Below are 23788 nucleotides of genomic sequence, written 5' to 3'. Positions count from 1 at the left end.
TACACACCAGCCCATCTACATTTACGTCCAAGTCATTAATATATCTCACAAACAGCAGAGGTCCAGCACAGATCCCTGCGGAACTCCACTGGTCACAGACCAGAGCCAGAATATCTCCCTTCCACCACAACCTCTGTCTTCTATGTATAAACCAGGTCCATACCATCAAATCATCATAAATACCTTACGCCTTATTCTTCTAGATCAGTCAACCATGAACTAGGGGAGAATAAGTGTTCGGCACGGACTAGAAGGGTCGAGAATGCCTGTTTCCGTGCTGTAATTGTTATATGGTTATATGATCAAAAGCTAAAATCCATGTATACAACATCCACCAACCTATCTTCATCAATCTCCTTTGTCATGTCCTCAAAAACTCAATCAAGTTAGTGAGACAGGATCTGCCATGTACAAAGCCATGCTGGCTATCCCTAATCCACCCATTCTCTTCCAAATGAGAGTAATTCCTCTCTGGAACTATTCCCTCCAATAGTGTCGCTGCCACTTGTGTGTGGCTCACATCTCCAGCTCCCTGGATTCTGCCTACCTCCATTAAACAAAGGAACAACATTTAGCACGCTGCCGTCCTATGGGTCCTCACTCACCTGTGGGTCCCCACTCAGCTGTGGGTCCCCACCCACCTGTGGGTCCCCACCCACCTGTGGGTCCCCACCCACCTGTGGGTCCCCAACCACCTGTGGGTCCCCACCCACCTGTGGGTCCCCACCCACCAGTGGGTCCCCACCCGCCTGTGGGTCCCCACCCGCCTGTGGGTCCCCACCCGCCTGTGGGTCCCCACCCGCCTGTGGGTCCCCACCCGCCTGTGGGTCCCCACTCCCCTGTGGGTCCCCACCCGCCTGTGGGTCCCCACCCGCCTGTGGGTCCCCACCCGCCTGTGGGTCCCCACCCGCCTGTGGGTCCCCACCCGCCTGTGGGTCCCCACCCGCCTGTGGGTCCCCACCCGCCTGTGGGTCCCCACCCGCCTGTGGGTCCCCACCCACCTGTGGGTCCCCACCCGCCTGTGGGTCCCCACCCGCCTGTGACTAGGGTTGCCAACTGTCTCACTCCCAAATAAGGGAACAATTGCTGACGACAGTTCGTTGACCGACTCGGCCATGACTGGGTGAATGATGAGTTGGCCCGGGTGCTGGACTGTACACAAAGCCCAGCTGGTGGGCCAGCTGAGTTTTGGCCCGGGGGCCACGCGCAAAGTCCGGCACCCAATCAAACTCATGAACCGATGATCGGCCATGAGAAGGAGAGGTGGTGGTGTCAGTGGTAAGCGAAGGTCCAAAGGTCGGACAGCTGGCCGGGCTGCCGACCGCCGACGGGGCCAGGGGCGAGGCACTGCTGCTGCACTGCATGGGCTGCACTACGTCGGGACGGGTGAGGCGGGGCCGGACGTGGCGCTCCGACCCGACAGTCCCCTCGACCCGAGCAGTCAAATACGGGACAAGGGCGGTCCCGTATGGGACTAACCAATTTAGCCCAATAACCCGACCTGTGGGTCCTCACCTGTGGCCCGAGAAGAAACAAAGGGCGGCACAGTAGCGCAGTGGGTAAAGCTGCTGCCTCACAGCGCCAGAGACCCCTCTGTCTGTGTGGAGTTTGCACGTTCTCCCCTGTGACCGCGTGAGCTTCCTCCCACACTTCACAGACGTGCAGGTTTGTGGGGTAATTGGCTCTGGTAACATTGTACATTTGTAGGATACTGCTGCGATCCATGGGGGGGGGGAAGTGGCTGCGATCCATGGGGGGGGGGGGGCGAAGGGCCTGTTTCAGCGTTGTACCTGCACAGTGACGGGGAACAGTGACATGTATGACACACGCGGTGTGGGGTGGGATCTGTGGGCTGCTGGCGGTGACATGTAATATATTCCCTCTCCAGCCCTGTTTTCTCGTGCAGCATGGACGGCACGGTGGTGGTGTGGGACCCGGTCACCATGGAGTCCTGCAGCCAGCTGCAGCTGCAACAATGCTGCTATCTGTCCGCCATCAGTCTGCACCAGCGCAACCTCTGGTGTTGTGAGTCCACACTCGCGTGGGGGGGGCGAAGGGGGAGGTGGGTTCTACTGGGGAGGGGGGGTGAACCGTCCAACATTGTGCCCCGATACCCCGCTGCCCCCCCCTCCCCCAGCGTGAGGATGTGGACCCCACTAGCATGATGACAGACAGCTTAACACCTCTTCCCTCTATCCCCCCATCACCCCCTCCCCTCTCTCCCCCCCTCTCTCCCACCTCTCACACCCCCTCCCTCTCCACCCCCCTCCCCCTCCCTCTCCCCTCTGTACCCCCCCTCACCTCTCTGTACCCCCTCACCCCTCTGTACCCCCCTCACCCCTCTGTACCCCCCCCTCACCCCTCCCTTTCCCCTCTGTACCCCCCTCACCTCTCTGTACCCCCCTCCACCCCTCTGTACCCCCCCTCACCTCTCTGTACCCCCCCTCACCCCTCCCTCGGTACCCCCCCCCCCTCACCCCTCTGTACCCCCCCTCATCCCTCCCATTCCCCTCTGTAACCCCCTCACCTCTCTGTACCCCCCCTCACCCCTCTGTACCCCCCCCCTCACCTCTCTGTACCCCCCTCACCCCTCTGTACCCCCCCTCACCTCTCTGTACCCCCCTCACCCCTCTGTACCCCCCTCACCTCTCTGTACCCCCCCTCACCTCTCTGTACCCCCCCCCACCCCTCTGTACCCCCCCCTCACCCCTCTGTACCCCCCCTCACCCCTCTGTACCCCCCCCTCACCCCTCTGTAACCCCCTCACCCCTCTGTACACCCCCCTTACCCCTCTGTACCCCCCCCTCACCTCTCTATACCCCCCTCACCCCTCTGTACCCCCCTCACCTCTCTCTCTCTCCCCCGCAGGTGCTGACCAGAGCCTGGTGATGTTGTCCTGGGATGGGCAGCAGCTTCAGAAAGTGACCCACGACCTGACCCCGGATGGAGGCTCCGTCCCCTGGAGCCACTTCCTCATCCTACCTCAGGTACAGCGCGGGGTCAGGGGGCTGAGAGCTGATGGTCAGAGGGCAGGGGTGAGGGTTCAGATGTCGAGGGCAACGGTCTTGGTCAGGGCCAGTGGGGCCAGGGGTGGGGGTCAGGGGTGATGGGGTGTAGGTGATGGGTCAGGGGTGGGGGGGTCAGGGGTGAGGGATGAGTGCCGGTGGGGTGGGAGGTCAATGTCGGGGGGGTGGGAATGTTCTGGATAACGGTGCTATCTCTGCTGCAGAGGGAGGAGGTGTGGGTGCTGAGCACCCCGAGGTGCAGCCTGTACGTGTGGAGCATGTGCTGCCTGTCCGCACCCGCGGGGGTGATGTCGCTGCCCAGCAGCGGACACTGCATGGTCCACGTCAAGGAGCAGGTGGGACTCTGACCTCCGACCCGCCCTCCAACCCATCGTCACCTCTGATCCTCGCCCCATCCCTAACTCTGACCTTCTGCCCTTCACCCTGACCTCCGGCCTTCGCCCCGACCCGACCTCCAACTTTCACCCCGACCTCTGACCTTCGCCCGTACCTTGTTCCTGACCCTCTCTGCCACCCAACCTCTGACCCACTGCCCTGCGAAGTGTGCCGTGTACCATGTGCCGTGTAACATGTGCTGTGTGCCGTGTGCCATGTGCAGGTGTGGGTGGGCGGTGCGGCGCCAGACGGTGGTGGCCGGATCCAGGTGGTCAGCGCGGCCGATCGCTCGCTGGTGAAGGAGCTGGAGGCATCGGGTGGCCCCGTCACCACACTCTGCTGTGCCCACGACCGCTACATGCTCAGTGCCTCCGCCACTGGGCAGGCCAGCATCTGGAGCGTGGACTGACCCAGACACCGGCTAGACGCTGGCCAGACACCGGCCCCTCGCTGTGGGACCGGGACCAGATGGGCTAGCAACTGGCGCGTGGACTGAGACACAGAGTCTAGACGCCAGACACCCCTCCCTCGCTGCGGGCAATTTACAGAGACAATTAACCTTCAAACCCGCACGTCTTTGGAGTGTGGGAGGAAACCAGAGCATCCGGAGAAAACCCACGCAGGTCACAGGGAGAACGTGCAAACTCTGTACAGACAGCAGCCGTGATGACCCATCTCACTCTGTCACAGTGCCAACATTGTGATCTACACTGGGAATACCCACAAGAGAGCTCTACCCACCCCGCCTACCCACCCCCTCTCTCTCCCCCTTACTCTCTCCCCCCTCATTCTCACCCTCTCTCTCACACCCCCCCCTCCCCCGCCCACTCAGCCCTGAAGTCCGGTTGCCGTTCCCCACCTCCACGGATGCTGCCTGCCTGCCTGCCTGCCTGACCCACTGTGCTCGGTGCCGTTCGTTCACTGCCCCTCACAGGACATTGTCCCGGCCCTGCGGCCCAACAGAAATAAAGATTATATTTTGTTACCCTGCCTGCCCCTGTAGATCTGTGGCCTGAACAACTGTCTAGACAAGCGAGGTTGCAGGTTCATTGGCCCCAGTGTGTAGGGAGAGGATGAGAGAGTGGGATAACATAGAACTAGTGACCAGGTGATCATTGATCAGTGTCGACTCACCGCTTGTTTCCATGCTGTATCTCTGAACTAAACCAAGTTGCTGCCTCACAGCACCTGAGACCCGGGTTTGATACTGACCTCGGGTGCTGTCTGTTTGGAGTTTGTACGTTCTCCCTGTGGCCGCGTGGGTTTTCTCCGGGTGCTCCAGTTTCCTCCCACACTCCAAAGACGTACAAGTTTGCAGGTTAATTGGCTTCTGTAAATTGCACCTTGTGTGTAGGCAGTGGCTGAGAAATTGGGATAACATGAAAGCCGTGTGAATGGGTGATCGCTGGTCGGGTGGTCAGGGAAGGTTTAGGGCTGAGTGCAGGGCAATGGGGCTGCCAACTTGGTAGGTGTGTAGCTAGTGGGCCGAAGGGCCTGTTGTCTGTGTGTGTGTGTGTGTGGGGGTGCCTGTGTGTGGGTGCCTGTGTGTGGGTGCCTGTGTGTGCGTGCGCGTGTGTGTGTGTGTGTGTGCAAGTGTGTGCAGCGGGTGTGAGGATCGGGGAGGGTGCCACCCTAGAAAAGACTAGGCTTGTGTTCACTGGAGTTTAGAAGGATGAGGGGGATCTTATAGAGACATATAAAATTATAAAAGGACTGGACAAGCTAGATGCAGGTAAAATGTTCCCAATGTTGAACGAGTCCAGAACCAGGGTCCATGGTCTTAGAATAAAGGGGAGGTCATTTAAGACTGAGGTGAGAAAAAACCGTTTTCACCCAGAGAGTTGTGAATTTGTGGAATTCCCTGCCACAGAGGGCAGTGGAGGCCAAATCACTGGATGGATTTAAGAGAGTTAGATAGAGCTCTAGGGGCTAGTGGTGTCAAGGGATATGGGGAGAAGGCAGGCACGGGTTATTGATTGGGGACGATCAGCCATGATCACAATGAATGGCGGTGCTGGCTCCTCCTGCACCTATTTTCTATGTTTCTATGTATCGGGTGAGCAGCAGAAAGGAACGGTCAGCAGGCAGACAGCTGCGGCCTCCATTTAGCATTGACCTGCGAGTGAGGGTGGGGGGAGGGTCACACCTGCCCTTGACTATCAGTGAGCTCCGGCCGACAGGGCTGACCAGGCCCCACCAGAGCTCAGGGACGGAGGGCAGGGCAATCGCCCAGGTCACCCCCTTCCCACCCTCAGTGTCCATGCTGATGCCCACTCCACTGTGCAGCCCCATTGCAACCCCCACTCCCCCCCCTTTCCTATCCTTCCCCCCCCTTCGCCACTGCCCACCCTGTGTCGAGCCCGCGCCCCACGCCAGTACACACACACTGAAGCGGAAGGACAAGGGGGACCATGCCTAACCACAGACCCCCCCCCTCCCCCTGGTGTGTGGGTGGATGGGCCAAACCACAGATCCCCCCTCCCCCTGGTGTGTGGGTGGATGGGCCAAACCACAGATCCCCCCTCCCCCTGGTGTGTGGGTGGATGGGCCAAACCACAGATCCCCCCTCCCCCTGGTGTGTGGGTGGATGGATGGGAACGTGGGATAACACAGGCCTGGTGTGAAGGATTGTTGCTCGCAGGTGATGACATCAGTAAAATATCGACAGAGGGAACCGCAGATGCTGCTTTACAAAAAAAAGACACAAAGTGCAACGACCCTCACACACTAACACTATCGCACCAAAGCCAGTTAACCTACAACGTACAAACTCCGCACAGACAGCACCTGTAGTCAAAATCAAACCCGGGGCTCTGGCGCTGTGAGGCAACAACCCTAATGCTGCACCACACGTTCTCTGGATAACATGGATAGGCGACGTTTAATGTCGAGACCATTATTCACGGGGGTAGGAGGTAGGGGTGGGGAGGGGGAGAGAAGGAGAGGGGGTAGGAGGGGGGTGGGGAGGGGGAGAGAAGGAGGTGGTGAGGGCGTGGGGAGGGGGAGGGGGTAGGAGAGGGGTGGGTGAGGGGAGGCGGTGGTGTGGGGAGGGGAAGGGGGTGGGTGAGGGGTGAGGATGATGGGGTGGGGAGGTGAGGAGGGGTCTCTGGGAGTGAGGAAGGTAGACAAGACGGTGTGTGTGAGTTTGCTCGTGTTTATTGACACCGGAAGGCTGGGCTGCCTGGCCACATGCGTTTCCTCTTGAAGAACTTCCATTGGACTTTAATGGTGAGCATCCAGTGGTTGGGTGAGGAACGTGTGGCGGGCGGGCAGGCCCCGGTGGGCAGGGGGGGCCCCTGTGGGGGACGGGGCCCCAGTGGGGGGGAGGGACCAGCCCCTGCCACCTCCCTTCACTTGCCCTGGGATTTCTGGGCTTTCTGGGCTGACTTGGTGACCTTGCCCGTGGTGCCAGACTTCTTCTCCACGCTCTTGATCACGCCCACCGCCACTGTCTGCCGCATGTCCCGCACCGCAAAGCGGCCTGCAAACATAACACCGCACACGTTAGCCGGGGCCCCATGGACCAGAGGGAGAGGGCAGGGGTCACGGAGCCCCTCACTCACCCCCACAGACCCCGGGCGAGATTATCACAGCCGAGGAAGGTTTGCCTTGGCCAATGGGACCTGAGGGAGGGAGGGAGGGTGAGACAGCTGGACCTGCAGGTGCTGAGTTACAGAGAGAAGACAAAGTACTGGAGTAAGTCAGCGGCTTGGGCAGCATCTCTGGGTAAGGTGTACAGGTGGCGTTTGGTGCCGGGATCCTGCTTCACGCTGCCGTCTATGTTCTCCGGCACTTCCCCGAGGCCCGGCGTCACCATGGAGAGGAACAGCAAGAGCAAGGGCTGGGTTCCTGCAGCCAACCAGCTCCCTCAACTGAAGGGCACCGAGATGACACTTAAGTGGGTACCATAGACAGTACATGTGCACAGTATGGACAGGCGGGACTAGTGTAGACGGGGCACGTTGGGCAGCAGGGCCTGTTGCCGGCAGTGTAGCTCGATAACACCACAGCATTCTGCTCCACTGGGATCTTGCTGGACGCTGCTCCACTGCCACAGAGCCGTTGCCGGGCAACCAGGGGTCGGGGGCATGGGGTAGGGTATCAGGGGTCAGGGGGCGTAGCTCACGTGTTGAGGCGGGGATCAGAGGGCAGGGTAGGGGCATGGGTCAGGGGTCGGTGGACAGGGTCGGGGTCACTCACCGAGAGGGGGGTACTTGGAGAAGCTCTCCACACACATGGGCTTGCCGGGGGTCATCTCCACGATGGCGGCGTCTCCAGACTTGAGGGTTTTGGGATTGTCCTCCAGTTTCTTGCCGGAGCGCCGGTCGATCTTCTCCTTCAGCTCGGCAAACTTGCAGGCAATGTGGGCGGTGTGGCAGTCAATGACCGGTGAGTAGCCGGCACTGATCTGCCCGGGGTGGTTCAGGATGATCACCTGTGGGCAGATCACCGACAGGCGGCACAGGTCAGTACCCCACACCAGGGAGACCCCCCCTCTGGGTAACACCACTAGCTAACCCCCCTCCCCCAATGGCTATACCCCCCAACCCCTCCCCCAGTGCCCCTGAACCAGGGAGCCCCCCGAACTAAACCCCCTCCACCACCGCCCACCCCTGAACCAGGGAACTCTCTGAACTGGCTAAGCCCCCTTCCCCTCCCCCTAAACCTCCCTCTCCGGTAACCCACTCCCCGCACCCGAAGACAGAGGTCAGTTCCAAAGGGCCAAGGAGCATACTCCCTCCCAGTGGGCATTCTCCCACCGGCCAACTTGCCCGCACCGACCAACATCCCCATCTACACTTGTCCCATCTGTCTGTATTTGCCCCATATCCCTCTAAACCTGTCCTATCCATGTAACGTCTCTTAAACATTGTTATAGTACCTGCCTCAAATACCTCCTCAGTCAACTCGTTCCCTATACCCTCCACCCTCAAGTGAAAAAGTTCCCCCTCAGATTGTTATTAAATCTTTAAATCTCTCACCTTAAACCTATTTACTCTGGGTAAAAGACTGTGCGTTCACCCTATCTATTCCTTCCCAAAGCTAGAATACTGTCCGATTCACCCTTGTGGACATTGGACGTTGTCTCTGGAACTGATGCGCTACAATGTGGAACTATATTCTGCACTGTATCTTCCCCTTTGCTCTACCTATGGTACTTGATTGTCATACTGCGTGAAAACAGGCCCTTTGGCCCAACTTGCCAATGCTGACCAACATGCCCTATCTCGTCCCACCTGCCCGCATTTGGCCCATATCCCTCTAAACCTGTCCTATCCGTGTACCTGTCCCTCTCACTCCAAGTTCCCCCACACTGACCACTCCCTCTATCTTTCCCACTCAACCCCATTCTCCTGCCTTCTCCACGTAACCCCTGACACCTGTACTAATCAAGAATCTGTCAATCCCTGCCTTCCACAGATTCACCACCCTTTGACTAAATAAATTCCTCCTCATCTTTCTCATGTTCATAGGTGATAGAAGAATTAGGCCATTCGGCCCATCGAGTCTACTTCACCATTCAATTATGGATGATCTGTCTCTCGCTCCTAACTCCATTCTCCTGCCTCCTCCCCATAATCCCTGACATCCGTACTAATCAAGAATCTGTCAATCTCTAGTTAAAAATATCATGGACTTGGCCTCCACAGCAGTCTGTGGCAATGAATTGCACAGATTCACCTCCCTCTGACTAAATAAATTCCTCCCCATCTCTTTCCTAAAGGAACATCCTTTTATTTTGAGGCCAGGTGACTTATCCACCTTCAGCCCTTTCAGTTTCCCAAGCACCTTTTCCCTAGTAAAAGCCACTCCACTAATTTCCACCCACTGACACTCTTGAATTTCAGGCACGTTGCTGGTGTTTCCACTGTGAAGATTGATGCAAAAAGTTATTCAACTCCTCTGCCATTTCTTTATTCTCCATTATCACTTCTCCTGCAACATTCTCCAGCAGTCCACTCTTGCCTCTTTCTTGCTCTTTATATAAATGAAGAAACTCTTGCTATCCTCTTTTATATTCTTGACTAGCTTACCTTCGTATTTCAACTTTTCTCCCCATATTGTCTTTTCAGTTACCTTCTGTTGTTCTTTAAAAGCTTCCCAATCCTCTGTCTTCCCGCTCATCTTACGCCCTTGATCGGTCGCCACTTTCTCCGCCTAGAATCTTTCTTCCTCTTTGGAATGAAAAGATCCTGCATCTTCTGAATTATTCCCACAAATTCCTGTCATTGCTGTTCCACGGTCATCCCCGCTAGGTGGACTTTCCAGTTAACATTGACCAGCTCCTCCATCAAGCCTCTGTGGTCCCCTTTGCTAAGCTGCAATACTGCACATCCAATTTCATCTTCCCCCTCTCAAATTGCAGATTAAAATTTATCATGTTGTGGTCGCTACCTCCTGGTGGCTCCTTTACCTGAAACTCCCTTATCAAATCTGGTTCATTATAAAACACTAATTCCAGAATTTCACTGGTCGGCTCCACCTCAAGCTGCTCTAAGAATCCATCTCGGAGGCACTCTAGAAATTCCTTTTCTTGGATTTTTCCAGTCTACCTGCATGTTGAAATCCCCCATGAGCACTGTAACATTTCCAAAGGAACGTCCTTTAATTCTGTGACTATGGCCTCTGGTCCTAGACTCTCCCACTAGTGGAAACATCCTCTCCACATCCATTCTATCCAGGCCTTTCACTATTCGGTAAGTTTCATTCTTCTAAACTCCAGCGAGTACAGACCCAGTGCCGTCACACGCTCATCATATGGTAAACCACTTATTTCTGGGTTCATTCTCATGAACCTCCTCTGGATCCTCACCAACACCTCCCCCTCCCCCCTCTTCTCCCCCAGCGTGCCTGTGCAGTGAAGGTGCAGGCCTCCATGGGTGGGTCGTTCTTGCTGTCTCCACACACGTTTCCGCGGCGTACATCCTTGACGGACACGTTCTTGACGTTGAAGCCCACGTTGTCGCCAGGCATCGCCTCAGCCAGCGCCTCGTGATGCATCTCCACCGACTTCACCTCCGTAGTAATGTTCACCGGGGCAAACGTCACCACCATGCCTGGCTTGAGCACGCCCGTCTCCACCCTGCCCACCGGCACCGTGCCGATCCCTGCCCATCACAACCGGAAACCGTTAGGGGTCAGGGTCACAGGTCACCATGCCAATCCATGCCAGTCACAAGGCACAGTTAAGTCAGGGGAAAGGTCACAGGTCACTGAGCCGATCCCTGCCATGTCACGGGTCAGGGGCAGGGTCACAGGCAGGGTGCATGATAATGGGGTCAGAGTCACAGGGTCAGGGACTGGGTCACAGGTCGCCGTGCCAATCCCTGGGTAAAGCACCGAAAAGTTCAGGGGACAGGTTCACAGGTCACAAGGCAGGGTCACTGTCTTGACCTCTTACCAAATGCACAGGGTCACCGACGTCAATGGGTGTCACGTCCTCTACAGAGGGTTTCAGACTCCACCAATCATCAGCCATCAGCCTCCCCCTCCCCTACACCCCCCTCCCCCTCCCCTACACCCCCTCCCCTACACCTCCCTCTCCCCTCCCCCTTCAACCCCATCCCCTTCAACCCCTCCCCCTCCCCTACATTCCCCCTCCCCTCCCCCTGCCCCCTCTCCACCACCAACTCCCCTCTCCCATATTCCTCCCCCTCCCCTCCCCATCCCTCCCTTTCTCCCACATCCCCTCCAGCCACCCCCCTCACCTCCTATCTTGTAGACGTCCTGCAGGGGTAGGCGGAGGGGTTTGCCGATGGGTCGAGAGGGGGGTAGGATGGTGTCCAGACCCTCCAGCAGTGTCACCCCACCTGCATTGCCCTCCTTACGCTCCACCTTCCACCCCTTGAACCACGGCATCTGTCCACATCGGCAGGGCAGAGGGAAGAGGTGAAAGGGCAGAGGTCAGCGCCGGGGGGGCAGAGGTCCCACCCCACTCAATTCTCTAGAATTTAGACTTTAGTGATACAACGTGGAAACAGCCCTTCGGCCCATCCAACCCGTGCCGACTGGCAATCACCCCGTATACTAGTGCTATCCTACACACGTGGATAGTAAAGTGGCTTCATGGAAGGAAGCAGAGGGTGATGGTGGAAGGTTGCTTCTCGGACTGGAGGCCTGTGACGAGTGGTGGGCCTCAGGGTTCGGTGCTGGGCCCGTTACTGTTTGTCATCTACATCAATGATTTGGATGAGAACATACAAGGCAAGATTAGCAAGTTTGCTGATGATACAAAAGTGGGTGGTTTTGCAGATAGTGAAGATGGTTGTGAAAATTGCAGCAGGATCTGGATCGATTGGCCAGGTGGGCGGAGGAATGGTTGATGGAATTTAATACGGAGAAGTGTGAGGCGTTGCATTTTGGGACATCAAACAAGGGCAGGACCTACACAGTGAATGGTCGGCCTCTGGGTAGTGTTGTAGAGCAGAGGGATCTAGGAGTACATGTGCATGGTTCCATGAAGGTCGAGTCACAGGTAGATAAATAAGGTGCTCAAAAAAGGCTTTTGGCATATTGGCCTTTATCAGTCAGAGTATTGAGTATAGAAGTTGGGGGGTCATGTTGCAGTTGTTTAAGCATTAGGTCGCATTTTGAGTATTGTGTTCAGATTCGGGCACCATATTATACGAAAGATATCAAGCTTGAAAGGGTTCAGAGAAGATTTACGAGGATGTTGTCAGGACTAGAGGGTCTGAGCTATAGGGAGAGGTTGAGTGGCCTGAGAGAGTTCCATGGAGCGCAGGAGGATGAGGGGTGATCTTATAGAGGTGAACAAAATCAGGAGAGGAATAGATCGAGTAGATGCACAGTGTCTCTTGCCCAGAGTAGAGGAATCGAGGACCAGAGGACATAGGTTTAAGGTGAAGGGGAAAAGATTTAATAGGAATCTGAGGGGTAACTTTTTCACACAAAAGGTGGTGGGTGTATGGAACGAGCTGCAAGAGGAGGTAGTTGAGGCTGGGACTATCTCAACGTTTAAGAAAGATACATGGATAGGTCAGGTTTGGAGGGATTTGAACCAAACACGGGCAGGTGGGACTAGTGTAACTGGGACATGTTGTTCAGAGTGGGCAGGTTGGGCCGAAGGGACTGTTTCCACACTGTATCACTGACACCTGGAAGTATGATGTTGTGGCGATCAGTGAAACATGGTTGCAGGAGGGCTGTGATTGGAAACTAAATATTCCAGGATTTTGTTGCTTCAGGTGTGATAGAATTGGAGGGGCAAGAGGTGGAGGTGTTGCATTGCTTATCAGGGAAGATATTACAGCAGTGCTTTGGCAGGATAGATTAGAGGGCTCGTCTAGGGAGGCTATTTGGGTGGAACTGAGAAATGGGAAAGGGGTAGCAACACTTATAGGGGTGTATTATAGACCGCCAAATGGGGGAGCGAGAATTGGAAGAGCAAATATGTAAGGAGATTGCAGATATTAGTAGTAAGCACAAGGTAGTGATTGTGGGAGATTTCAATTTTCCACACATAGACTGGGAAACACATTCTGTAAATGGGCTGGATGGGTTGGAGTTTGTAAAATGTGTGCAGGATAGTTTTTTGCAGCAATACATAGAAGTACCTACTAGAGAAGGAGCGGTGCTGGACCTCCTGTTAGGAAATGAGACGGGTCAGGTGGCAGAGGTATGCGTTGGGGAACAGTTCGGGACCAGTGATCACAATACCATTAGTTTCAATATAATTATGGAGAGGGTCAGAACCGGACCTAGGGTTGTGATTTTTGATTGGAGAAAGGCTAACTTTGAGGAGATGCGAAAGGATTTAAAAGGAGTAAATTGGGATATTTTGTTTTATGGGAAAGATGTGGAAAAGAAATGGAGTACATTTAAAGGTGAAATTTTAAGAGTACAGAATCTTTATGTCCCTGTTCGGTTGAAAGGAAATAGTAAAAATCGGAAAGAGCCATGGTTTTCAAGGGAAATTGGACACATGGTTTGGAAAAAGAGGGAGATCTACAATAATTATAGGCAGCATGGAGTAAATGAGGTGCTTGAGGAGTATAAAGAATGTAAAAAGAATCTTAAGAAAGAAATTAGAAAAGCTAAAAGAAGATATGAGGTTGCTTTGGCAAGTAAGGTGAAAGTAAACCCAAAGGGTTTCTACAGCTATATTAATAGCAAAAGGATAACGAGGGATAAAATTGGTCCATTAGAGAGTCAGAGTGGACCAGCTATCTGCAGAGCCAAAAGAGATGGGGGAGATATTGAACAATTTATTTTCTTCGGTATTCACCAAGGAGAAGGATATTGAATTATGTGAGGTAAGGGAAACAAGTAGAGTAGCTATGGAAACTATGAGATTCAAAGAAGAGGAAGTACTGACACTTTTGAGAAATATAAAAGTGGATAAGTCTCCAGGTCCGGACAGGATATTCCCTAGGACATTGAGGGAAGTTAGTGTAGAAATAGCAGGGGCTATGACAGAAATATTTCAAATGTCATTAGAAACGGGAATAGTGCCGGAGGATTGGCGTACTGCGCATGTTGTTCCATTGTTTAAAAAGGGGTCTAAGAGTAAACCTAGCAATTATAGACCTGTTAGTTTGACGTCAGCGGTGGGCAAATTAATGGAAAGGATACTTAGAGATAATATATATAAGCATCTGGATAAACAGGGTCTGATTAGGAACAGTCAACATGGATTTGTGCCTGGAAGGTCATGTTTGACTAATCTTCTTGAATTTTTTGAAGAGGTTACTCGGGAAATTGATGAGGGTAAAGCAGTGGATGTTGTATATATGGACTTCAGTTAGGCCTTTGACAAGGTTCCTCATGGAAGGTTGGTTAAGAAGGTTCAATGGTTGGGTATTAATGGTGGAGTAGCAAGATGGATTCAACAGTGGCTGAATGGGAGATGCCAGAGAGTAATGGTGTTCAAAAGGGAACTGCAGATGCTGGAATATCGAAGGTACACAAAATTGCTGGAGGAACTCAGCGGGTGCAGCAGCATCTATGGAGCGAAGGAAATAGGCGACGTTTCGGGCCGAAACCCTTCTTCAGACTGCTGTGTAATGGTGGATGGTTGTTTGTCAGGTTGGAGGCCAGTGACTAGTGGGGTGCCACAGGGATCTGTGTTGGGTCCACTGTTGTTTGTCATGTACATCAATGATCTGGATGATGGTGTGGTAAATTGGATTAGTAAGTATGCAGATGATACTAAGATAGGTGGGGTTGTGGATAATGAAGTAGATTTTCAAAGTCTACAGAGAGATTTATGCCAGTTGGAAGAGTGGACTGAAAGATGGCAGATGGAGTTTAATGCTGATAAGTGTGAGGTGCTACATCTTGGCAGGACACATCAAAATAGGACGTACATGGTAAATGGTAGGGAATTGAAGAATGCAGGTGAACAGAGGGATCTGGGAATAACTGTGCACAGTTCCCTGAAAGTGGAATCTCATGTAGATAGGGTGGTAAAGAAAGCTTTTGGTGTGCTGGCCTTTATAAATCAGAGCATTTAGTATAGAAGTTGGGATGTAATGTTAAAATTGTACAAGGCATTGGTGAGGCCAATTCTGGAGTATGGGGTACAATTTTGGTCGCCTAATTATAGGAAGGATGTCAACAAAATTGAGAGAGTACAGAGGAGATTTACTAGAATGTTGCCTGGGTTTCAGCAACTAAGTTACAGAGAAAGGTTGAACAAGTTAGGGCTTTATTCTTTGGAGCGCAGAAGGTTAAGGGGGGACTTGATAGAGGTCTTTAAAATGATGAGAGGGATAGACAGAGTTGACGTGGATAAGCTTTTCCCACTGAGAGTAGGGAAGATTCAAACAAGGGGACATGACTTGAGAATTAAGGGACAGAAGTTTAGGGGTAACATGAGGGGGAACTTCTTTACTCAGAGAGTGGTAGCTGTGTGGAATGAGCTTCCAGGGAAGGTGGTGGAGGCAGGTTCGATTTTATCATTTAAAAATAAATTGGATAGTTATATGGACGGGAAAGGAATGGAGGGTTATGGTCTGAGCGCAGGTATATGGGACTAGGGGAGAATACGTGTTCGGCACGGACTAGAAGGGTCGAGATGGCCTGTTTCCGTGCTGTAATTGTTATATGGTTATATGGTTATATGGTGATCTGATCTGACAGAGGTTTCTGGAACGCTCCCTGTTTGGCCTGTGCAGACAGGCTATATATATCCCGTGGCTGGTGGGGGGAGGGGAGGGAGTGTTGGGTTTCCCAAAACCTCCCCCACCCCTGGTGATGACGGGCAGAGCCAGAGATATCCCCTTGGGGGGAAGGGGGGGGGGGGGTTCCTGGCAGCGCTGGCACATTCCCAAGCAGATTAAAAATAACACCGGCCTTGCCCGACCATGTAGGGGCATTCGCCCAGACACCCGCCCAGACCAGGGGTTACCAGGTGGAGGGGTGGGGATCTACAGCTGGCATTGCCACGGGTACTCATGTTGGGCGAAGCGTGGGGGATGGGGCTGCTGCGGGTACACAAGTTGGACGAGGGGGGGCATGGGGGGTACGCGGAGTGGGTGGGGGCTGCGTGGAGTGAGAGGGGGGCGGGAGAGGGGCTGGGGGTGGGAGGGGGGCTGGAGGAAGCTGCGCGGGGTGGGAAGGGGTGCGCGGTGGGTGGGAGGGGGGTGCGCGGGGGTACTCACGTTGGGCGAGGCCTCCAGCATGTTGTCTCCATGCCAGCCACTGACGGGCACAAAGGGCACAGTGCTGGGGTTGTAGCCGATCTTCTTGATGTAGGCGCTGACCTCCTTGACGATCTCGTCGTAGCGTTTCTCGCTGTAGGGCGGTTCGGTGGAGTCCATCTTGTTGATGCCCACGATGAGCTGCTTGACCCCCAGAGTGTAGGCCAGCAGCGCGTGCTCCCGCGTCTGCCCGTTCTTGGAGATGCCAGCTTCAAATTCACCCACGCCCGCAGCCACTATCAGCACCGCACAGTCCGCCTGGGCCAGAGGGCAACGAGGGCAGTCAATCCTGACCCCTGACTCACTGACCATTGACCCCTGACACCGCAACCCCTGACCTCACGACATTGTGACCCGACACAACAACCCCTGACACCACGACCCCAACCCCTCCAACACCTGACCCCCAACCCCACTCCCCTTGATCCTACACCTCCCAACCCTGACCCCTGACACTGCGACCCCTGATCCCACAACCGGCCCCACACTGCCGGGTATGGGAGGGGTTGGGGGGTGGGGGGGGGGTGGGGGTGGGGGGTGGGGTGGGGGTGGGGGTTGAGGGGAGGGTGGGGGGGTGGGGGTGGGGAGGGTGGGGGGTTGGGGTGCGGGGAGGGGTGGGGGTGGGTGGGGGGTGGGGGGGGGGGGGGGGTGGGGGGGGTGGGGTGGGGGGGGGGGTTGGGGTTGGGGGTGGGTGTGGGGTGGGGGTTGGGGTTGGGGTGGGGGTGGGGGTGGGGGTGGGGGTGGGGGTGGGGGGGGTTGGGGTGGGGTGGGGTTGGGTTTGGGGTGGGGGTTGGGGTTGGGGTTGGGGTTGGGGTGGGGGTTGGGGTGGGGGTTGGGGAGGGGGGTTGGGGTGGGGGTTGGGTTGGGTTGAGGGGTCGGGGTGGGATAGCGCATGTTATCGGGGGTGCCACTGACCTGGGAGGTGCCGGTAATCATGTTCTTGATGAAGTCCCTGTGTCCAGGGGCGTCGATGATGGTGATGTAGAACTTTGGTGTTTCGAACTTCCACAGGGAGATGTCGATGGTGATACCACGCTCTCGCTCTGCCTTCAGCTTGTCCAGAACCCAGGCGTACTTGAAGGAGCCTTTTCCCATCTGCGGCAAGGCAGAACACAAGTAGCATTGTAGGGGAAAAGGCACAGAGTGCTGGAGTAACTCAGCGGCTCAGGCAGCATCTCTGTATCTTTGGTTCGGTCACATTTGGAGAGAGTGCTGTGTGCAGTTCTGGACGCCCCATTACAGGAAGGATGTGGAGGCTTTGGAGAGGTTTACCAGAGGGAAGCCTTGTTTAGGGGTTGTCAGCTACAGGGAGAGGTTGGACAGACGGACTGGTTTCTTTGGAACGCCGTAGGTTGCCGGGAGACCTGATACAAGTTTATGAAATTATGAGAGGCAGGAATAGGGTAGACAGTCAGAACATTTCTCCCAGGCTGGAAGTGTGATTGGGTGGCACAGTGGTAGAGTTGCTGCCTTACAGTGCCAGAGACCCTACGGAGTTTGCACGTTCTCCCCGTGACCGCGTGGGCTTTCTCTGGGTGCTCCGGTTTCCTCCCACACTCTGCAGACGTGCAGGTTTATACGTAAATTGACTTCGGTAAAATTAAAAATGATCCCGAGTGTGTAGAATAGTACTAGTGTACAGGGATCGCTGGTCGGCGCGGACTTGGTGGGCCGAAGGGCCTGTTTCCGTGCTGTATCTCTAAAGTCTGGAGGACATAAGTGAGAGGAGCAAGGTTTAAAGGAGATGTGCGGGGCAAGTTATTTTCTACACACAGGTGGGTGCTGGAACGAGCTGCTGAGGGTGGTGGTGGTGGTGGTGGTGGTGGTGGAAGATAGATAGCGGTGTTTGGCTCAGGATAGGCTCAGGATCTGCAGGGAATGGAGGGATAGGGATTATATGCAGGCAGATGAGATGGGCCGTTGTGGGCCAAAGGGCCTGTACCCATGCTGTATGACACTGACATTCCCTCATATTATGATCACTCTTCCCCAGGGGAGCCGGTGCTGAGAGCTGGGCGTGGAACATTGCTCACTTCATGCCCCATGGGTGCTGCCTGACCCACTGAGCATGTGTGTGTGCCCTGTTTGCTGATTGTACAAGGGTGGGGCTGTGCCACAGCACGGTGCGGGGGGTTGGATGGAGGTGTTTGTGGGCCCTCTAAACCCCCCTCGCTGACTGCTTTGGATCTGTCCTAATAATTAAGCCGTAGCCTTGATACAAAGTCTTGTTACTTCATAATCAATCCATGCCCAACATGCCTGCACTTGTTAGAGCCATCACTTTAGTTTAGTGATCACAGTTGAGCTGTCCACTGTGTACACATACAGGACAAAGGGAAGAAACTACTGCCAATACCATGACCACCATCTCCGCCCCCACCAACTCGACTCCGATCAGTCTGAGGAATGGACACAAAATGCTGGAGTAACTCAGCAGGTCAGACAGCATCTCTGGGTGACGTTTTGGGCCGAGAACCTTCTTCAGACTGAGAGTCAGGGGTGAGGGAAACGAGAGATGTAGACGGTGAAAGATACATCGACTAAAGGTGCAGGTGTAGGCCATTCGGCCCTTCGAGCCAGCACCGCCATTCAATATGATCATGGCTGATCATCCACAATCAGTACCCCCTTCCTGCCTTCTCCCCATATCCCTTGATTCCGCTATCCCTAAGAGATCTAGCCCTAAGAGATCTAACTCTCTTTTGAATGCATCCAGTGAATTGGCCTCCACTGCCTTCTGAGGCAGGGAATTGCACAAATTCACAACTCTCTGGGTGAAAAAGGTTTTTCCTCATCTCAGTTCTAAATGGCCTTATTCTCAAACTGTGGCCCCTGGTTCTCGACTCCCCCAACATCGGGAACATGTTTCCTGCATTTAGCATGTCCAATCCCTTAATAATTTAATATGTTTTTATAAGATACCCTCTCATCCTTCTAAATTCCAGTGAATACAAGCCCAGTCGCTCCATTCTTTCATCATATGACATTCCCGCCTTCGGGAATTAACCTGATGAACCTACGCTGCACTCCCTCAATAGCAAGAATGTCCTTCCTCAAATTAGGAGACCAAAACTGCACACAATACTCCAGGTGTGGTCTCACCAGGGCCCTGTATAACTCCAGATGGACCTCTTTGCTCCTATACTCAAATGTAGGGAGGACAATGAATGAAAGGTATACAAAAAAGTTACAATTATAAAGGAAACAGGCCCTTGTTAGTTGTTTGTTGGGTGAAAATGAGAAGCCAGTGTGACTTGGGTGGAGGAAGGATAGAGAGAGAGAGAGGGAATGCCGGGGCTACCTGAAGTTAGAGAAATCAATATTCATACCACTGGGCTGTAAGCTGCCTAAGCGAAATATGAGATGCTGTTCCTCCAATTTGCGGTTTGCCTCACTCTGACAATGGAGGAGACAGAGGACAGAAAGGTCTGAGGAATGGTCCTGACCCGAAACGTGGTCTGTCCATTCTTTGTCTGTCTTTGTTGCCCCAACATCCTGGATCCAGCAAAGGTGAAGAGGGTCCCTGCCACCTTGCCCTAGCAGTGGTGACAATGTCCCAACAAGTAAATCCCTTCCTCCTACCACCCCAACACTGGCCTCTCCGCTACAGACACAAAGTGCTGGCGTAACTCAGCGGCTCAGGCAGCATCTCTGGAGAGAAGGAATAGGTGACGTTTTGGGTCGAGACCTTTCCTCAAACCCAAAACGTCACCTATTCCTTTTCACCAGGGATGCTGCATGAACCACTGAGTTATTCCAGCTTTTTGTGTTTATTTTTGGCTTAAACCAGCATCTGCAGTTCCTTCCTACACGTGATAGGTGGTTGACTCTGGGTGTGGGGAGTGGGATAACATAAAACTAATGGACTCGATGGGCCAAAGGGCCTGTTTCACAGATTTCAGTAGCCTGGATAATGCGGCAGCTCACAGGGTCCTGGACCACCCTGCCCATCCACCGGCAAACCCGAGCCCGTACCGACTGCCGGTGTTATCAAACTCCCCAACCTCACCCCAGGGAGAGGCAGAGGCTGTGCTGGGATGGTGGCCATTGTCGTGGCACCCAGCTGGGATTGTATTTACTACACTGGGACACTGGTGGGATTGTGGTTCCTCTGCTGAGATTGTGCTGGAATTGTAGTTACTGTGCTGGGATCGTACTGGGAATATTGTTACTGTGCGGGGACTGGGCAGGGATTGTAGTTCCTGTGCTGGGACTGTGGTCACTATGTTAGGATGCTGTTGGAACTCTGCTGGGACTGGGATTGCAGTGTGTGTTCTTGGACCATGGTCACTGTGCTGGGATTCCAGTCACTTTGCTGGGACTGTGGTGGGATTGTACCCCACGCTCCACCATTGTACTGATTAGTGGTGGGTGCTGGGTGGGTGGGTGCTGGGTGGATGGGTGCTGGGTGGATGGGTGGGAGGTGGGAGGGTGCTGGGTGGGAGGGTGCTGGGTGGGTGGATGCTGGGTGGGTGGGTGCTGGGTGGATGGTGGGTGCTGGGTGGATGGTGGGTGCTGGGTGGGTGGGTGGGTGCTGGGTGGGTGGGTGCTGGGTGGGGGGGTGCTGGGGGGGGGAGGGTGGTGGGGTGGGGGTGGGGGGGGGGGGGTGGGGGGGGGTGGGTGGGGGGAGGGGGGATGGGGGGGGAGGGTGGGATGGTGGGGGATGGGGGGGGGGGGGGGGGGGGGGGGGGGGGGGGGGGTGGAGGGGAGGGTGCTGGGGGGGGGGGGTGCGGGGGGGGTGGATGATGGGGGGGGGGGGTGATGGGGGGATGGGGGTGGTGGGTGGATGGGGGGTGATGGGGGGATGGGGGGGTAGTGGGTGGGGGTGTGCTGGGTGGGCTGGGGGTGCTGGGTGGATCGGGTGGGGTGAGGGGTGGGTGGGTGCTGGGTGGGAGGGTGATGGCGTGGATGGGGTGACTGGGGGGAGGGTGACTGGGTGGATGGTTGGTGGGTTGCTGGGTGGATGAGGTGCTGGGTGATGGGGTGAGTGCTGGACTGGGTGGGTGATGGGTTGGTGAGCGGTGCTGGGTGGATGGGTGCTGGGTGGATGGGTGGGTGCTGGGTGGGAGGGTGCTGGGTGGGTGCTGGGTGGGTGGGTGCTGGATGGGTGGGTGGGTGCTGGGTGGGTGCTGGGTGGATGGGTGGGTGCTAGGTGGATGGGTGCTTTGCTGGGTGGGTGGGTGGGTGCTGGATGGGTGGGTGGGTGCTTTGCTGGGTGGGTGGGTGCTGGATGGGTGGGTGGGTGCTGGGTGGGTGGGTGCTGGGTGGATGGGTGGGTGGGTGCTGGGTTTTACTGTGTTACCTCGGCCGCCTCCTTCTCGAACTTCTCGATGGTTCTCTTGTCGATGCCACCACATTTGTAGATGAGGTGCCCGGTGGTGGTGGATTTGCCCGAGTCCACATGTCCGATCACCACAATGTTGATGTGAACCTTCTCCCTGCCCATCCTGGAGCCTGCAAACCTGTGGGTAGTGGGAGGTTCAGTGTGGGGGGGGGGGGCTCAGAGTGGAGGGTCAGGGTGTGTGGGGTGGGGGGGGGGGGGGGTCAGTATAGGGGGGGTCAGTAGAAGGGGCAGAGTGGGGGGGTCAGTATAAGGGGGTCAGGGTGTGTGGGTCGGGGGGGGGGGGTCAGTATAGGGGGGTCAGTAGAAGGGGCAGAGTGGGGGAGTCAGTATAAGGGGGTCAGGGTGTGTGGGTCGGGGGGGGTCAGTAGAAGGGGCAGAGTGGGGGAGTCAGTATAAGGGGGTCAGGGTGTGTGGGTCGGGGGGGGTCAGTAGAAGGGGCAGAGTGGGGGGGGGGGGGTCAGAGTCGGGGAGGTCATGGTGGGGGGAGGGGGTAACACGGGGCTGGTCCCGAAATATCAACCCATTCACATGCTCCCCCCTCCCCGCGGCTCACAGCCCCCACACACGGTGCTCCCCCCCCCCCCCCTCCCTCCCTCTCCCTCTCTATTTCCATCTGTTACTATCACTCGCTCTATTTTAAACCGGCCATTTATTCTGCGATCTTTCTCCTCTATAGAGGGCCAACTCCCCCCATCTCCCTCCCCACCGCATCTCCCCCTCCCTTCCCCCTCCCTCTCTCCCTATCTCTCCTTCTACCCCCCCTCACTCACTCTCTCTCTCTCCCTCTACCCCCCCCCCCTCCCCCTCTCCCATCCACTGCCGATCCCTCTCCCCCGCATCCACCTGTCTCCTGTCTCCCCCCCTCCACCTCCACCCTCTGCCTGTCTGTCTCCTGTCTCCCCGCGGCGGGCCGGGCCGGGCCGGGCGCTCCCTCACCTGCGGGTGGAGCGGGGAGCGGACGCTGCGAGTCGCCGCTATTTATTGCGGGGGAGGGCGGTGTCGGTGCCGGCGCTGCGCAAATGCAGACCCGCCCCCCCCCCCCCCCCTCCCCCTCCCCCTCCCCGCCCCCCCTCTACAGCAATGCGGTAACGCGGCGGCCGCCGGGCGCGGACACACTGCGGACAGGGGAGGGAGAGATTGGGTGGATGGGGGAGAGAGATGGTGACGGAGGGAGAGTTTGGGTGAGAGGGGGGGGAGAGGGAATGATCGGCACAATTGAGGGGTGTGGGAGAGGCGGGCAGGGTTCCTTTGGTTTATGGTGGAGAAGCGACGGTGAATTGGGGCAGTGAGTCCGGTACTGACAACACCTGCCCCAGTGGACATTGAAACAGCGGCCCTGTGTGGGTGTGTACAGTGTGTGTGGAGTGTGTGTGTGTGTGTACAGTGTGTGTGTGTGTAGTGTGTGTGTGTGTGTACAGTGTGTGTGTGTGGAGTGTGTGTGTAGTGTGTGTGTGTGTGTACAGTGTGAGTGTGTGTGGAGTGTGTGTGTGTGTACAGTGTGAGTGTGTGTGTGTGTGGAGTGTGTGTGTGTGTACAGTGTGAGTGTGTGTGTGTGTGGAGTGTGTGTGTGTGTGTACAGTGTGAGTGTGTGTGTGTGTGGAGTGTGTGTGTGTGTACAGTGTGTGTGTGTGTGTGTACAGTGTGAGTGTGTGTGTGGAGTGTGTGTGTGTGTACAGTGTGAGTGTGTGTGGAGTGTATGTGTGGGTGTGTACAGTGTGTGTGGGTGTGTACAGTGTGTGTGTTAGTGTGTGCAGTCTGCATGTGTGTGCATGGCACGGACTCCCAGACAGTGGGGTCCCAACCTGAATCGTGGTGTGTGCACTGCCTCCACAGATGCTGCCTGATCCGCTGGGTTCCTCCAGCACTGTGTGTTTTCTCCTGCCAGCGGCCCATGTTGTCCCTGTGCACGCGTCTACAATCGAGAACAGCAGCTCCCGTGAACACAATAAATAACAGCCCTGCCGACCCTGGGGATTTGCAGCCTTGATGTTTATTCTGGGCAATAACACTCCCTTGTCAATGCCTCTGGGGAAAGAAAGCATGCGGGAGGAACTCAGCAGGTTAGGCAGCATCTGTGGCGGCAATGGACCCATCTTCAGACTGACTGAGGGGGGGTGGGTGATAGTGTGAGAAGCTGCAGGTGATGAGTAAACTAGACAAAAAGGTGCAGATGGTGGCATCGAAAAACTGTAACGTCCAGGTTCATGAGCAGCTTCCTCCCTACAGCCATCAGCTTATTAAACATGACAACCTTGTGTGTCCTTGGGCAAGACACTTCACCCACCTTTGCCTGTGTGTGTGGATGTAATTATGTGAAGCACTTTGGGGTCAATGCAAGTTGACTAAAAATGTGCTATATAAATAAAGAAATTTAATTTAAC

At 55.5% G+C, this 23788-nt stretch overlaps 2 protein-coding genes across 2 annotated transcripts; one reads left to right on the top strand and one right to left on the bottom strand.

The window, feature by feature from the left end:
• The first annotated feature begins 1826 nt into the window (after positions 1-1826).
• On the top strand, positions 1827-4207 carry LOC116986116 (DENN domain-containing protein 3-like). Its single transcript, XM_033041278.1, has 4 exons — positions 1827-2025; positions 2869-2987; positions 3230-3361; positions 3625-4207. Exons 1-4 carry the CDS (start codon positions 1908-1910, stop codon positions 3808-3810), a joined length of 555 nt encoding a protein of 184 aa, XP_032897169.1. The 5' UTR covers positions 1827-1907; the 3' UTR covers positions 3811-4207.
• A 2332-nt stretch (positions 4208-6539) lies between these two features.
• On the bottom strand, positions 6540-22444 carry LOC116986515 (elongation factor 1-alpha 2). Its single transcript, XM_033042141.1, has 8 exons — positions 22344-22444; positions 21366-21525; positions 16979-17158; positions 16025-16321; positions 11111-11261; positions 10254-10510; positions 7602-7836; positions 6540-6882 (listed from the first exon to the last, which is right to left on the bottom strand). Exons 2-8 carry the CDS (start codon positions 21507-21509, stop codon positions 6752-6754), a joined length of 1395 nt encoding a protein of 464 aa, XP_032898032.1. The 5' UTR covers positions 21510-21525; positions 22344-22444; the 3' UTR covers positions 6540-6751.
• Between the last annotated feature and the right edge of the window lie 1344 nt (positions 22445-23788).

This window comes from Amblyraja radiata, chromosome 23 (assembly GCF_010909765.2).
Source record: "Amblyraja radiata isolate CabotCenter1 chromosome 23, sAmbRad1.1.pri, whole genome shotgun sequence".
Taxonomy (NCBI): domain Eukaryota; kingdom Metazoa; phylum Chordata; class Chondrichthyes; order Rajiformes; family Rajidae; genus Amblyraja; species Amblyraja radiata.
Note: the sequence above shows the minus strand (reverse complement) of the source record. Positions and strands in the feature narration are given on the sequence as shown.

Bases quoted from the DNA above. Each gene is read 5' to 3' on its own strand.
- LOC116986116 (XM_033041278.1), top strand. From the start codon at position 1,908: ATGGACGGCACGGTGGTGGTGTGGGACCCGGTCACCATGGAGTCCTGC. The intron at 2,026-2,868 runs GTGAGTCCACAC...TCTCCCCCGCAG, and splicing joins CCAGCGCAACCTCTGGTGTT to GTGCTGACCAGAGCCTGGTG. The intron at 3,362-3,624 runs GTGGGACTCTGA...TGCCATGTGCAG, and splicing joins TGGTCCACGTCAAGGAGCAG to GTGTGGGTGGGCGGTGCGGC.
- LOC116986515 (XM_033042141.1), bottom strand. From the start codon at position 21,509: ATGGGCAGGGAGAAGGTTCACATCAACATTGTGGTGATCGGACATGTG. The intron at 17,159-21,365 runs GTAACACAGTAA...GCCTTGCCGCAG, and splicing joins TCGAGAAGGAGGCGGCCGAG to ATGGGAAAAGGCTCCTTCAA. The intron at 10,511-11,110 runs GTGAGGGGGGTG...TGTGATGGGCAG, and splicing joins GGACGTCTACAAGATAGGAG to GGATCGGCACGGTGCCGGTG.